Below are 15,942 nucleotides of genomic sequence, written 5' to 3'. Positions count from 1 at the left end.
ATACGTGATTGGTGAAATCCAGGAGGCAATACTGAACTTGCACTACTTATGTTATATAGCATTTTTTACCTTATCTACCAAAATTTTGCTATTTTAAGCACTTTTTCCTTTGGAGCTTTAGGGGGAAACGACTATTTCACCCTGAAAATCACGTTTGAAAATCGAGAAAAGCTTTAGAAATCGGCGATTATAAGCGCTCGAAAAATCTTTTTTCCTTTTAATGGTAGCCTATTTTTCTTATTATTCGAATCATTTCAAACTTCTTTTCCTTTTGCACTTTTTGCAGCAAACCCATATTTCACCACGAAAAACACGTTTGAAAATCGTGAAAAGCGTTATAAATCATTAATATCGCCACATTTGACTGGTAAGTGTCAATAAAAGAGTGCAAAAGAGTCCTTGGAGCCTAGATGTTCTAACTCATAAAACAATGAAAGAACTACAAAGACACAATATACTTTTATAATCTCACAATAAACTAGATATTTAAATTACAATCACTCTGGTGTTTGAAGAAATATTTTTGGACTGTAAATAACTCTCCAGCTGCTGTTTGAAATTAACGTAATTAACATTGCTCTTATGGGGGACAAATCCAAGATGGCTGTTAGCTTTCATTGACTCCCTTGGAGAACAATAAAAAACTACAAAGAACATTTCTAATCTCACTGTGAAAATGACTGATGAAGTTATGATCGACGCTCATGTTTGACTGGACTTATACTTAATATTTTATAAATCTGAACATCAGCTGTATTTTAATTGTATAATTTTGACAGTTGATTTATGTTTACTTTTTGTAAGTTTTCTAGAATAAAAACAATGATGAAATTGCTACATTCAAAAAAGAATGGATTTTTTCTGTGATTTAGTTCGAACGGTCTAATTTCCACAAAGGTTGAACCGTACAATGTTTAATTGTTTCTAAGCTCGATTTGTTTCAGTAATTAAAACAATTGAGAGCAATTCTAATTTTATTATAACTAGAAGAATTGTAAAACATGGCGACCGTGACAGGACCAGAAATTATCGAAATAAATCGACTTAAGAAACAGAGAACGGTAATCCGGAGATCGTTTACAACTCTTTCGCAAAGTATCTTGGACAAATTGAATTCTAACGACCATGATTACCCTGAAATCGAAGCAAGTATGAAACTATTAGAGAAAAAGAACGACCAACTTAACGAACTCAATGATAAGCTACTGGAAAAACTTCTCGAATCAGACTGTCCGGAGGAGCAACTCACCGAAGAACTCAGCGGATCGGATGAGTATTTAAATAAGTTCTTTCTGATAAAAGCAAAATTTGACAGTTTGACTTTGAAATCTAATGAGGATGTAGCTTCAAGTTGTAGTAAATCATGTTCAAGTAAACCGAATACCTCAAAAGCTAGAATAAAACTTCCTAAAATCGAGTTTGTTAAATTTGATGGAAATTTGAAAAATTGGCTACACTTTTGGAGCCAATTCCAAAAGATTCATTTAGACTCTGAACTTAAAGATGAAGATAAATTTCAATATCTTATTCAAGCTACTGAACCCAAATCTAGGGCTAGGGAAATAGTCACTAGTTTCCCCCCTATAGCTGACAATTACCCCAAAGTAATTGAATGTCTGAAGTCCAGGTTTGGGAGAGAAGACTTACAAACGGAAATCTATGTTAGGGAACTTTTGAAAATAACTTTTCAAAACTCTATTGAAAAGATTCCCATTTCAACTTTGTATGATAGGATTGAAACACAACTTAGAGCTTTAGATACTTTGGGGGTAACTACTGAAAAGTGTGCAGCCTTACTGTACCCCTTAGTTGAGTCATGTCTCTCTGAGGAACGTCTTAGGGCATGGCAAAGATCACTTTGTAGTTCAGGGGATAAACCTATAGATCTTAAAACAAAGTTAGAGTCCCTTGTTCTCTTTCTAAAAGGTGAAGTTGAATCAGAAGAAAGAATAAGATTAGCTATGGATGGCTTTGAATCTTGTCAGTCGGTAAGTCAGCATAGGAGCGGTTCTATTAGGAATAAATCAAATTTGACATCAAGTACGGGTAAATCAGTAGGAAGGCCAAACTTATATTCGCCTAGTACAACTAATGACTCTAGAATTCCATCCGCTTCAGACTTAGTTGATGTACCGTCTAAATCAACTCTGAAATGTGTATTTTGTGAAGGTTCGCACAGTAGTGAGAATTGCTTTAGTGCTAGAAAACTCACCTATGATGAAAAGTCAAATATTCTTAAGAAAAGAGGATTTTGCTATTTATGTTTGAAACCAAAACATCTAGCCAAATATTGCAAAGCCAAATTGCAATGCAACATTTGCGGTGGAAGACATGTCCCTTTAATGTGTAGGCAGGGAGTTAGGCCTAAGCAAGATGGCAGTGGCAATAAAGCCTCTGAAGCCCAAGTTGAAAATTCATTATCTGCTAATACCAGATCAGAGGTCTTATTGCAAACGCTAAGTGTATGCATCAAAAGCGATGATAAGGTTAAGTTTGTGCGAGCGCTAATTGACACAGGATCGCAGCGATCCTATATATCTCAGAAACTTGCAAAAGAAATGAAGTATAAAGCCATTCGAAAAGAGAGGCTACAACATTCACTGTTCGGTGGAGTTAGTAGTGAAGTTGAAGAACACACTTGTTATAGAGTCAGACTTAGTAACCCAGAGACCAACTACGCTTGCAATTTTGAAGTTCTAGATAAAATTAAAATATGCAATGCTTTACCAGTTGCGGGACTGGGGAATTGGATGAAGGAGTTACAGGAGTTAGGGGTAACAATTTCTGATACTCATTCAGGGCCAATTGATATTTTGATTGGTGCAGATGTCGCTGGAAAACTTTTAATGGATGAACGAATAATTTTGAGTTCAGGTCTCGTTGCAGTAAGAACCTTGTTAGGATGGACCTTGTTAGGAAAGACTCCATCTACAGCAGTGGTATCTACAGACTCCCCTAACGTCATGACTACTCATACAATGTTGCTGAAGGACAAACCAATTTCACAGCTATGGGAATTAGATGTCATTGGAATTGAAGATCCGAATTCAAGGAAGAACAAGATTGAAGAAGAAGTTGAAGCTACAGAGTTTTTCAACAAATCTGTTCAGATCAATGATGACGGACGTTATGAGGTGCCTTTACTTTGGAGAGAAGGCCATCCACCCTTGCCGACCAATGTCAACATAGCGGTCAAGAGACTTGAATCAACAGTGAAAAAACTCCAGGAAAAGAAAACATATGATGTTTATGATGCCGTGTTCAAAGAATGGGAACAAGAAGGTATAATTGAAGAAGTCCCATACACCGCTGACTTTGGTAAGTTGGGACATTATTTGCCTCATCGGCCCGTCTACAAGGAAAACAGTACAACAAAGGTAAGACCTGTCTTTGATGCATCCGCTAAGGAGTATAATCAACCTTCATTGAATGACTGTCTCAGTAAGGGATCTAATTTGATTGAATTAATTCCTTCCATTCTGTTTCGCTTCAGATTAAAAGAAATAGGTGTCATTTCTGACATTAAGAAAGCTTTTTTGCAAATCAGTTTATCTAAGTCCGATAGAGATTTCCTAAGATTTTTGTGGTATGATGATGATGGAAACCTCAAAATTTATAGACACAAAAGAGTAGTTTTTGGTGTGACATGCAGTCCATTTTTACTGGCAGCTACCATTAACTATCATTTAAGTTTTGCTATAAGGGGAAATGGATATTCCAAGCCTTATGTCGAACAGCTCATGCATAGTTTCTATGTCGACAATTGTGTAACAAGTGTGAGCTCTGAAAGTGAACTGAATGATTTCATTTCCCAAGCAACTAGTTTATTTTTAGATGGGAAATTTGAACTTAGAGGGTGGGAGTTTACTGACAAAACTCTCTCACCTACTACTCAACCTGTTGCTGTATTAGGTATGCTGTGGGACAAGAGAACTGACGTGCTTAAACTTAATGTTGATTTTCTCAAATCAGTTGACTTGCAACTAGTTACAAAGCGTAAAATGCTTTCTATTACTCACAAAGTTTATGATGTTGTTGGGATTTCTTCCCCAGTAACACTGCTCCCTAAGATTCTATTGCAAAGGACTTGGTCCATGAAATTCAAATGGGATCAAGAGGTTTCAGATGACATAAGATGTGACTTTCTGAAATGGTTCAGAGATCTGGGATATTTAAGTGAGATTAACATCCCTCGTTTTTTCGCTGGGGAGGATGGTACTTTTAGTTTGCATATATTTTGTGACGCTAGTAAATTCGCATATGCTACTGTCGCATTTCTAAGGACTGAGGCCAATGGATCAGTCAATCTTCATTTTGTAGCAGCAAAGTCACGAGTAGCACCAGTGAAAGACCTGTCAATCCCTCGACTGGAACTACTAGCAGCCACAATTGGAGCCAGAATTGGAAGGTCAATCTTCGATAGTCTTAATATCTCTGATTTAGAAACACATTTTTGGAGCGATTCAACCACAGTCATATCTTGGATTCAACGAGAAGACAATTGGGCTACTTTTGTTTGGAATAGATGTCAAGAAATAAGGTCATTATCTTGTAAAGACTCATGGAGGTATGTACCTGGAAACCAAAACCCCGCTGATGTAGCTAGTAGAGGATGCTCAGCTAAGGATCTAGTTGATTGTAAATGGTGGGAGGGCCCTCAGTGGCTAAGACAGCCTCCAGAAGAATGGCCAAAAGTTAAAATGATTTACAACGACGAAGAAATCCACAGTGAAAAGAAGAAAGGAATCGTATCAGTTTGTACGAATGCTGAAGAAACTGAGTCAGGCTGGTATTATAGATACTTCAGCAATTTTGAAAAGATCGTGCGTATGGTAGTATGGATTAATAGATTTTATAATAATTGCCGTAGAAGTGAAAAAGTAAATGGTTCCTTAACCCTGGAAGAAATAGAAAAAGCTGAAGCCAATGTTTGGAAACTAGTCCAGAAAGAGAGTTTTTGTGGGCTGAAAGATGCTAAACTTGCAACATTATGTCCTTTTGAAGATAAGAATGGTTTGATTCGTGTAAAGTCGAAGCTTACTGACAGAAATGACCACGAAAACTTCAGAACACCAATAGTACTACCATCGAAACATCCTGTTGTGCAAATTTTAATACGCTCTAAGCATATCAAGGCTTGTCACGCAGGAGTTCAGTATTTATTAAGCATTTTGCGTGAAGACTATTGGATTTTAAGTGGGCGAAAAACAGTAAAATCTGTAATATCGTCTTGTGTGAAGTGTCTAAGATACAAAGGGAAAAGTCTACAAACTGGACCCATTGGTCTTCCAGAAGACAGAGTAAAAGATGCTGCAGTATTTCAAATTAGTGGTGTCGATTTTGCAGGACCAATATATTTGCGAGATGGTCAGAAGGCTTGGATATGTCTGTTTACCTGTGCTGTTTATCGCGCAGTTCATTTAGAACTAGTTTCAAGTTTGTCAACTAATGCATTTCTACAGGCTTTGAGAAGATTCATAGCTAGAAGAGGCAGACCCTCAATTGTATACAGCGACAACGCGACCAACTTTGTTGGCGCAAACAATGCCTTTACACAAGTTGACTGGGATAAAATCCAGGAGTACAGTTCAGTCCAGCGAATTAAATGGAAATTCAATCCCCCTTCATCACCTTGGTGGGGTGGCTGGTGGGAGAGATTGATAGGAATGATGAAGCAACTTCTTCGGAAATGTTTGGGCAACTCAAGTTTGACTTATGAAGAATTCCAGACCATCCGTTGTGACTGTGAATCAGTTTTAAATGCACGTCCCCTCACATACATCTCTAACGAAGTGAATGACTTGATACCTTTGACTCCAGCAATGTTCTTGACTGACATTAAAGAAACTGGAACACCTGATGTGGACAAAATTAATCACGGAGAGTTGAACCGCAGGGTCCGGTACTGCCAAAAGTTAAAAGAAGATCTGAGAAAGAGATTTCGGAGTGAGTATTTGGGAGCACTAATGATGAAGTCGAAAAGGTCAACAAGGGACATACAAGCTGGAGAAGTTGTCATTGTGGAGACAGACGACAAAAGACGTCTAAATTGGCCTTTGGCAGTCGTAAAAGAACTCATACCGGGTAGAGATGGTAAAATTCGTCTAGCAAAACTCAAGACGAATTCAGGAATAATTTTGCGGACTATCCAAAAAATTTACCCTCTTGAAATACAAAATTGTGAGAAAGAAGAGTTCCTGAAAAATGAAAAAATTAAGAACAAAACGAAGCAGGATAATAAAGTGATAGATAAGAAAACTGTGACTAGAAGTGGACGGATGGTTAAACAACCAAAACGGTTTCTCCAATAAAAACCTTGTGTTGAGGAACAAGTTACCTTACGTTCCTCAAGGTGGGAGTATGTGAAAATGACTGATGAAGTTATGATCGACGCTCATGTTTGACTGGACTTATACTTAATATTTTATAAATCTGAACATCAGCTGTATTTTAATTGTATAATTTTGACAGTTGATTTATGTTTACTTTTTGTAAGTTTTCTAGAATAAAAACAATGATGAAATTGCTACATTCAAAAAAGAATGGATTTTTTCTGTGATTTAGTTTGAACGGTCTAATTTCCACAAAGGTTGAACCGTACAATGTTTAATTGTTTCTAAGCTCGATTTGTTTCAGTAATTAAAACAATTGAGAGCAATTCTAATTTTATTATAACTAGAAGAATTGTAAAACTCACAGTATACTCGATGTTAAATTATTATCACTTTGGTGTTTGAAAAAAATATTTTTGGACGATAAATCTCTCTTCAGCAGCTGTTTGAAATTATCCAAGATGGCCACTAGCCTCCAAGGACTCCCTAATATAACCTTTAGCTGAGCTCCTCAGCTTAACCTAACCTAAGCTGCGTTTACCCAAAATCGGTAATTTTCGGCACTTTGCTGATCTAAGCATGGGTTAGGTTAGGTTAGGTTAGAGTAAGCTAGGTTGGATTACTTTGGTTTACCCACAAATTGGTAATTTTCGGCACTTTGCTATTTTTTACGAATTTTAAAACCTGGGTTTCTGGGTAAAAATGGCGTTTGCTGGAAAACTGTTAGCAGCAATTTTTTTTTAGATGGGTTTAATAATCCCACAACCATACCACAACCATGTGTTTAATAAAAACACATTAAAAGTAGGGTAACAAATCAAGCTCCAAAAATCTTCGGTTTCCATCGCTTTTTGCTATGTTCAATCGAGATTTTCGAGCGTAGGAAAGATGCGGACAAGAAAAGAAAGTTAGGGACAAATAGGAGAGTTGTCCTTTTTGCGATTTATTACCACGTAAAACCTAAACAATATTTATAGGTTTCCAATTGGAGGTCAATCACACTCTCGCAATATCACAAAAGTGAACTGACCCGAGTGACCCGACACTCCAATAACTGGGATGACCTGTTGCAAAAGGAAAATCTAAGAAATTGCTTATGAAGTCCATTTGGAGTAACGTGTGAATAACGTGTTAACGGGACATTCCTGTGTTCTGCTCACTCATATTTCCTTTACCTTTCCAAGTACTGAATGTTTATGAGTTTGCTTAGATTAAACAATATGTGGAACACTTTGTACCAGGTGCCTACGATTATATCTTACTAGAGGTAGCTAGTCGTGGTTTGTTCCCGAATTAAGAATAAAACATATTGTGTTATTGCGTTATAATACAAACGAGAGAAATTCGCCCATATTCAAGGTTGTATAAAATAAATCGGAGGCTATAAAGTCCACACGAAGTTGAAGCTATTGTTTTTAAAATAGTCAAGTATATTTTGATAAAATAAGGATTCGCTGCGTCGCGAGTGACGATGATGACACTTCCGTGATTGCGAGAGAATTTCACGATATGGTTCGGCGGACCTAGGAGACGATGATGTATCCGTAATCGCGGGAGATATTTATCCTGGCAAAGTAACCTCGAGCACAGAAAACGTTCTTAATATGTTTTCTGTGGCACGAGGTATGTTGAAGTTAGCACCGTGACCACGAGACATGTCAACGATGGCACCGTGAGTGCAAGATACGTTGACGGTTAACGCCATGACCGCAAAAACGTTGACGATAACACTGGAACCATGAGACATGTTGACGTTGGTACCATGACCTCAAAACATGTTGACGATAATGCCGTGACCGGAGACATAATCGAGACGTGTTGACAATGGCATCGTAACCGCAAAACATGTCAATGATTACGCCACGACCGTGAGAAATTTTGACGATGGTACCACAACCATGAGACATGTTGACGATCGCGCCATGAGCGTGGGCAGCGAGGGAAGTGTTTGCGATGGTGCCGTGAACGCGGGTAATGTTGATGATGGCACCGTGCTCACAAGCGATGGTGCTCTGACCGCGGGACATTCGGGGACACGTTGACGATCCGGCCGCGAGCGTGGGGCGTGTTGTGGACATATATATAATACAGATTTGTTGTATTATATAGAGATCTATGGTTGTGGATCAGGCGCCGAGATTACGAGATGTGTTGACTGCTGAGACGCCTGGACAACTGAATATAGCGCTGCGAACATGGTCACGGTGGCTCCGTCATCACGGGAGATCTTCACAATGATGTCACAATTGAGGATTAAAGTCATGCAAAAATAATGACATTGTGATAGGCACATGTTAAAATATTTAGGATTGGGCCTGCCTGATTAAACTCTACTGCTGTTTTACAAGTAACCATATATCAGGCCTTAAGACTTTACTCAAGTTTTTTTATGTAGTTGTATTCGTGTCGTATTCACGTTAAATGTCTATATAAGGTTAGCATTTGGTGTTTTATAATTATATTTATGTTTCATAGTTAATTGAACCAAAAATTAAATTTGTTTAGTCAACAACAGATCTTGTTACTGTACTTGTTTAATTTTTATACAGAATTGTTTTTAGTACGATGCTTGTTTTCAATATTATTGCTATCTGCAATAATATTTAACCTAGTTGTTTTACCCCAAACAATCGGGAAGGAAATAAAAATCACGTCCCGAAATAAAAATAAAAAAAAACTTAATACTGAAATGAAATGTAAACAGTTAGTTGTGGATACAATTAAGCATTTTAAAGAACATACGACGGAACAGCTGTTTCAAGATAGCTGACTATTGATTACTGATTTGGAGAATTGGTAGATCGACTTGAAAAAAATAAATAAGTACCAGGGTACTAAGCTTTGCTCGGGGAAATCATTACTATACCCTCAGAGAAGGCTTTGGTTTATGCAATTTATCCTTATCATAAATTAAAGAATATTTTATTTTCAGCGGTAAACACAGCTGGAGAACGCAACAGACTACAACAATGCTATGCTGACGGCGAAGCTACCTCCCCCCTCCTCAGTGCCTATAAACACGACATGGATATACAGTAGTCTGGATCGCGTTCTGGCACTAGAAATTCGAGAATAACGCGCTGAAAACAACTAAATGCGGAGCGGAAGTCAGAACAATAGCGGAACTCACATTGACTGTGTGGAACCATGTTGGTGTGCATCGAAGAGTGTAAACGCGATCGTAGCGCGACGTGGTGTCGATTTTATGAAGCTATACACTCGCACACTTTGGTAAAAAGCAGTAAAATGAGCTCCGACCTAGTTCGAGCTATTTCGGGTATTTCCGTGATGCCGAAGTCACTAGGACAACGAATCAGAGGCTTTCTCAATCCGAGCTCCGGGGGGTCGGAGCTCACATTGAAAACGGAGCTCACGTTGTTGGTGTGTAACCATACGTCGGATCTCACAATGTATCATTCCCCAACACACACACACACACACACACACACACACACACACACACACACACAGACATCACTTCGAAAACCACTTTTTTGGGTCCAGGGGGACCCAAAACGAATATATCCACTCAAAACTCAAACTCGAAAATTTTGACGAAAACAATACTTTCTCCATATACTATGGTATAGGGGGAGAAAGTAAAAAACTTTCAGTTAACGAATTTGCAAAGTTGCGCAAACTAGAACAATTTGTATAGCGAGGACTATTTTGTACTAGAGGTAAACTTATTTAACATAATACGATAAATAATACTGTTAGGTACTGAATTGTCACCTATAACTTGGTAATAGATTACTGAGAATCCCCTATTATTTTTTTACTGAACTGTTTGAACAAGGGAGTGAAAGAATGCTGATTGTGTCTTCCTATTAACAGTGAGCATCACAAAATAATATAGCACCTTGGTAATACGATTAGTGAGAATAGAATTCCATATTATTTTTTTACATTGTCTGAATTGGCGAGTGAAATAACACTGATAGGTACTAATCTAACACCTGATTAGTACTAAACTAACGGCCAAAACTTGCGAGGAAGTAATAGGTGACAAAAATTATAGAATGACTTTCTTTTACGGCCACTTTTAATCATGCATTTGCCGGTCCACATAGGCTACAGACCTGTGCGTTGTGCGTGGAATGTATCCAGGGATGAGCCAATTCAGTAGGGCCTACTAGAGTGAAGTTTACTGTAAAAAGTAGTGGCAAGTGGTAAGTAGTGTACCAAGATCGGAATGCAAGACATCGTTGCCTTGGGCCCTAAATCCGAACTTAGCGACTCACCTATTACAAAAATCTGAGAAATGGTCATGACTATTGTTGTAATGGTATTTTTCATCTCTATTATGAACTGCAATTTAATCTTTTGGTGTTTTTAATATACCTGCCACTACTAGTTTCACAACTATCCTCTATTATCTTGCTTACACACAATAACAAAATGATCTATCACTTTTGTTATAGGCTGGAGTCAAGTGGGTAGCCGTAGGAGATGAGAACTACGGAGAAGGCAGCTCCAGGGAGCACGCAGCTCTGGAGCCTAGACACCTCGGTGGACGAGCTATCATCGTCAAGAGCTTCGCACGTATACACGAGACCAACCTCAAGAAACAAGGTGAAACATGCTAAAAACAGTGGTTTCAACAGTGAAACAATTAATTAGTGGAACACAGTTTATAAAGTCGGCAATTGTTATGTTATGGTTTATGTTTTGTAGATTCTAGAGACATTTAATTACAGGAGATTAGCCGTCCTTAACTGACTGCAGTAAGGTTAAGTTGGTTAAGACAAAAAAAAATTATATACCTAAAAGTACAAAAAATATTTGATTTGTCTATTGGGTCTAATGATGATTGAAGTTTCTAATCAAAATTGATCACCACTTACCATCTTTTATATGTATTTACGATCTTGTGAGTAAACAGTATAAGTGAAAATATATTATTACAAGTGTTATTTCACTTTTTTTGTGTTTTTAGGTAATTTAATAGACTATGCTGATAAAGAAATTATTTAAAAAACTATTGAAAACATGAGGAATAAAGTTTGTCTTTGATAGAGCCACTAACGACTTCCGTTTTGAAGCCATCATCACAAATACAAAAAAAAATAACCGACAAAATAAAACAACACACCATATCTGTAAAATAAACTAAGGTGATATTTGTGATCTCAGCTACAGATCTCCTTTCGTACAGCAACAGCAACATTGGGAATAGAGTATGCAGGTAAACTGTGTGGTAAGCAGTGCAAATAACAATCAGAAAGTACCGTCAAGTGCAGATCATAATGTCTGGCTTGTATTTTCGAAGTACAGACAGGGATTAAAAAATGGGTTGTCTCAACGTGTGTGCCCGTACTTTAAAGTTGTCCTCGGTTTCTCGATAATTGATTTTTTACAGAGAAGGTCAAATAACACAGAAGGTCGGATAATCAAAGATTGGACAACCAATATTTAAAAATTACAAAATATTACACCGTAGGCCTACTATATTTTGGGAAAAAGACATTTTGTTAGTTATCAAAATCACCCAAGGAACAGTTTCATTTAGATAGTTGTGATTCCAGGAATGCTGCCTCTTACTTTTGCGAACGCTTCAGACTACGACAAGATTCAACCTGGTGACAAGATTTCACTTTTGGGCCTCAAGGACCTCGCCCCCGGCAAGGTAAAGAGAAATTAGTCTTTTGTGAATGTAAGGATCTGTACTTTTTAAAATTTGTAATCTGCAGGCATATAAGAGAGACCTTATTAAGTAAGATTGGTAAAATACTTAGTAAGTTAAATACTCAGTCACTTCATATTTGTAATTATGTTTTTAAGTCATTTCAATAATATTTGCGGTTAACCATTGAGTATTCGTGTTTAACACGTTGGGTGCGGCTGTTCCCGATCGGGTAGGGTGCTTCCGTACCAGATCGGGAACGCTCGGGAATGCCTTTTGTATATCTTCATTTTTGCTCTAGCGTGGTCGAAGGTGGACCTATAACATGTTAGTGTGTAGTGTGTGACTTACTTTTTGTTTTGGTGTAGGTTGGTAGTAAATTTCCCCGTAAAATCCTCATCTGGCAAGCATAAAAATCAACTTGTTGTCCCGTCTTTCTCCTTCCAATTGGCAATACAATCACAATGGGACCGGCTACGTTCTAAGCACAACTTCTATCTGTGGGTGTTTAAGCCAACTAATTCGACTCTCGACGTAAAGCAGGACATCACCGCAAGTTATTTGCTATTCGTCAGACCAAAATTTGAAAGCCAATCACCTGGCAATCGGGTTTGTTCGACACTGCGGGCTGTGCCGCACCGGGGCTACGCCCGCCATTTGGTGTGCGGCAGCTAACGTGTTAAGTTTAGCTTGAATCTGTCACGTCTAATAAATTTATCTAAGAAAAAAAGGCACCTTGTTTTTAGTACACAAACAAAAACATACTGATATGTTGGAAAACGTGCTCTTTCACATAGTAGGTATATTTTGTTTTACAACATTCTCAACGGCATCCCGTCAGCGATCATTGAAGTCTGCTCTATTTATTCTTGTTCACTAACTTGAACCTGTGTATTTTGGCTGTGTTGTGTTTGTAAACAGTTTCAAAACCATTCCAAGATGATGACATTGGAGAGAGTAGACTCCCTCTTTTTCGGACACCTTTTAACAGTAGACAGCATAACCTGACTAAACTCGGCAGAACTGACATCTATTTAATCGGACAATTGTTATCAAAACATTGATTTAACCGGACTAGATCGGCAGGAAGTGGGTTGTACCTTTGACTATTAATACAGACATAGGCATTCCATCCCCATGTTAAATTTGTAGCCTAAATTACTGATTTCTGTCGAATACACCATCTTTTTTACCAATTCAAACTAATGGAAAGACTTATTGTGAGCTATAGTAACTGTTGTGACCCATCATCTTGGCCAGCAACAAAAAAGTTAGAAAATAGAGTTTTAGTCACCATCGCAATTCTATGCTCAAACAACTACGTTCTTTTTTAACAAAAAATTGGCTGTAGCTGGTCCATATAGATGGGACGACTACTTCAGTATCCAATAGTCAATGGTTGTACTAAAACGAATTTTTTGTGGGAAAGATTTGAGACCAATGATCACAAGTCTAAATGCAATACTCTCCCAAATTTCAGTTAGTATATTTGGATAAGTTTTCAAGTGACTACATTGGATTCACATGTATCGTTAATTGAGCACTATTTCTATTTAACAATCATTATTGGCTTATATAGTATGCATTAGACATTCCTACTTTGACAAGTTTTACGCAACGTCGGTTTAGCGGCAGAATCTGTTATCTGGACTGGCCTTTGTCCCGAGGAGATAAAAGAGGGTGTCTACTGTATTTAAATTATGGCAAATCAAGTTTTCTTTCTGGTTTGGTATAGGAGGAGAAGCTTGACCACAATTTTTATCTTTTCGTATAAGAGGTTAAATTATTAGTTGTTAACAAACGTGTTTGTCTAAAAAGTATTATTGTTATATTTTCTGTCTTGTTAGATTTTTTTTCCTACAGTAGTTTGAAAACTTAACAAAATCACTAGCTCTATAAAATTATTATTCAATCCTGTAGAGAAGCATTTTTTTTTTTACTAAACATCACCTGTATTGTATTATGTTTATATGGTGATTTATAATCAACCGATGATTTGTTTCAGCCTGTCGTCTGCCAGTTGAAGCATGAAGACGGAAAGACAGAAAAGATCAACTTGAACCACACCTTGAACGACCAACAGATTGAGTGGTTTAAGGCTGGCAGTGCTCTGAACCGCATGAAGCAGCTGGCGAAGCAGTGAACACTTAGTTGAGATATTAGACTGACTGAAGCCTCTAAATTCGAGTGATTTGTAACCAATGAATTGTGCGCAAACTGTAAGCCGACCTAGACCCCTGGTCGGCTTAGCGTTTGCAAGCCGGAAGTATTACGAATGTGTAAATTACAGGTCTTGCCTTAGTTCTGTGTTTCCCACGTATCCATGTCTTTTGTAAATAATGTTATGTGAAATAAAACTGTATATTTAGTAGATGTGATGTTTTGTTATTGAATCATTCAATTGTACGATGAAAATATACTTACATAGCCAGATTGAAGGTGTCAAATGTAGGTTATTTCATGCTGTTCATGTTTTGAGCTATGGCATCTCATCTTCCAAACCAGTTTTAGGCTTATAGTGGTAGCAAAACGGGAGTGCCGATGGAGACCTGTGGGGGTGCGTGCGTTTAAAGGGACTTGACCTGGTCTCCATCGGCACTCCCGTTTTGCTACCACTATAGTTGGACTGATTTATGAAACCGTCAACTAATATCACTTGGACCTGTAGAAGCATCAGTTATGTTTATGCAGCTATTTACAGAACAAATATGAATTTTGTATCTACAAAATATTCCCTAGTAACTTCAAAGTTCTTACACTGTAATTGATACTTTTATCTCAAGTGTTTTCTACCTTTGCCTTTGATTCCATTGATAGAATGACTATGACATCCTCTGACGTATCGTATATCATGTTGATTATCCTCTTAACATAATAACCAAGAGTAAAGTGCTCCATCAAGATTTTAAAATTATAGCTCGGAATCAGATAAGAAAATTACAGTAGTCAACATCAACATCATCACACTAGATTTTATCACATATCAAGCTCATGAAAAATACCCCCGCCGCAGCAAACCTGCAGACTAAGCGAATTTCCATTAACCTGATTGGATTTACACTAAAATGCCTTCATAAAAATAGCACATTTATTTCCTATTTAAATAGAATTAGTTTAACGAGTACTTAGGTTTGCTGCAACAGGGAGGGTAAAAAAGATTTTTTTTATAAAATGATAATAGTTTAGTAAGAAATAAAAGTATTTTCCAAAATCAATCAAAATATGTTCATAAACAAGCAAACTACAACAGTTGACTTATTCTCCATAAGAATAACATGGGAATTTTAAAATTACAATTTTTTTTTATTTTCTCCGTAACAATTAGGCGCATAATAACGCTTCAATATACTAAATTATTTGTTTTTTTAAGCTCTACAAAATGGTTTAAAAAGAAATTGTGAAATTTTGTGTTTTTAGGGTCAAAAATGGGAAAAACCTATTTTTACCCCATAAAACCCCCCATAAACCCCCGTTCTCATAGTCCGATCATGCTGGTTCGCGAACTCATTCAAGTTTATCCCGCCTTACACCTTCAAACCAAATTTTATCAAAATCGGACAAAAATTACTCAAGTTATCGTGCGGATGGACACATATATATATATATCTCTATATATAGATATATAAAAATTTGAACGAATGGTGTTTTTGGCCTCTGGGGACATCAAAATGAAAAAGTAAATCGGTCCCGGGCTTAGGTCTTACCATGAGACCTACGGTAATAGCTACTTCCCTATAGGGAAATTCGCTAAAAGGTAGCAGGTTTTGAAAATTTTAACTTATGATTTAATTACATCCTCCTCTGATTCCTCCAGTAAAAATGCCACCGGTGTAGACAGTAGACAGCAAGAAAAAAGAAAAAAAATTCCAGCAGTATCCATAGCTATTTGTCCATAGTCCCAAATAGTTCTGCAAAATCTTTCCGAAAAACATTTGTATTCTCAAACTCCTAACTTGACTTATATTATACCATCACTTTAATTTT

General features: G+C 37.3%; 1 protein-coding gene across 1 annotated transcript in view; it reads left to right on the top strand.

Moving 5' to 3' along the window:
- LOC128999566 (probable aconitate hydratase, mitochondrial) overlaps positions 1-14,329 on the top strand; it is a 51,520-nt gene extending 37,191 nt beyond the window's left edge. The window contains exons 16-18 of the mRNA XM_054426139.1: positions 10,757-10,907; positions 11,861-11,961; positions 13,964-14,329. Coding sequence (XP_054282114.1) covers positions 10,757-10,907; positions 11,861-11,961; positions 13,964-14,101 — 390 coding nt within the window. The 3' untranslated portion in view covers positions 14,102-14,329. The remainder of the gene's footprint in view (positions 1-10,756; positions 10,908-11,860; positions 11,962-13,963) is intronic.
- Positions 14,330-15,942: the final 1,613 nt, after the last annotated feature.

The sequence above is a fragment of the Macrosteles quadrilineatus genome, unplaced genomic scaffold (genome assembly GCF_028750875.1).
Source record: "Macrosteles quadrilineatus isolate MER2022 unplaced genomic scaffold, UCM_ALF_1.0 Scaffold_8__2_contigs__length_117827958, whole genome shotgun sequence".
NCBI lineage: Eukaryota > Metazoa > Arthropoda > Insecta > Hemiptera > Cicadellidae > Macrosteles > Macrosteles quadrilineatus.
Note: the sequence above shows the minus strand (reverse complement) of the source record. Positions and strands in the feature narration are given on the sequence as shown.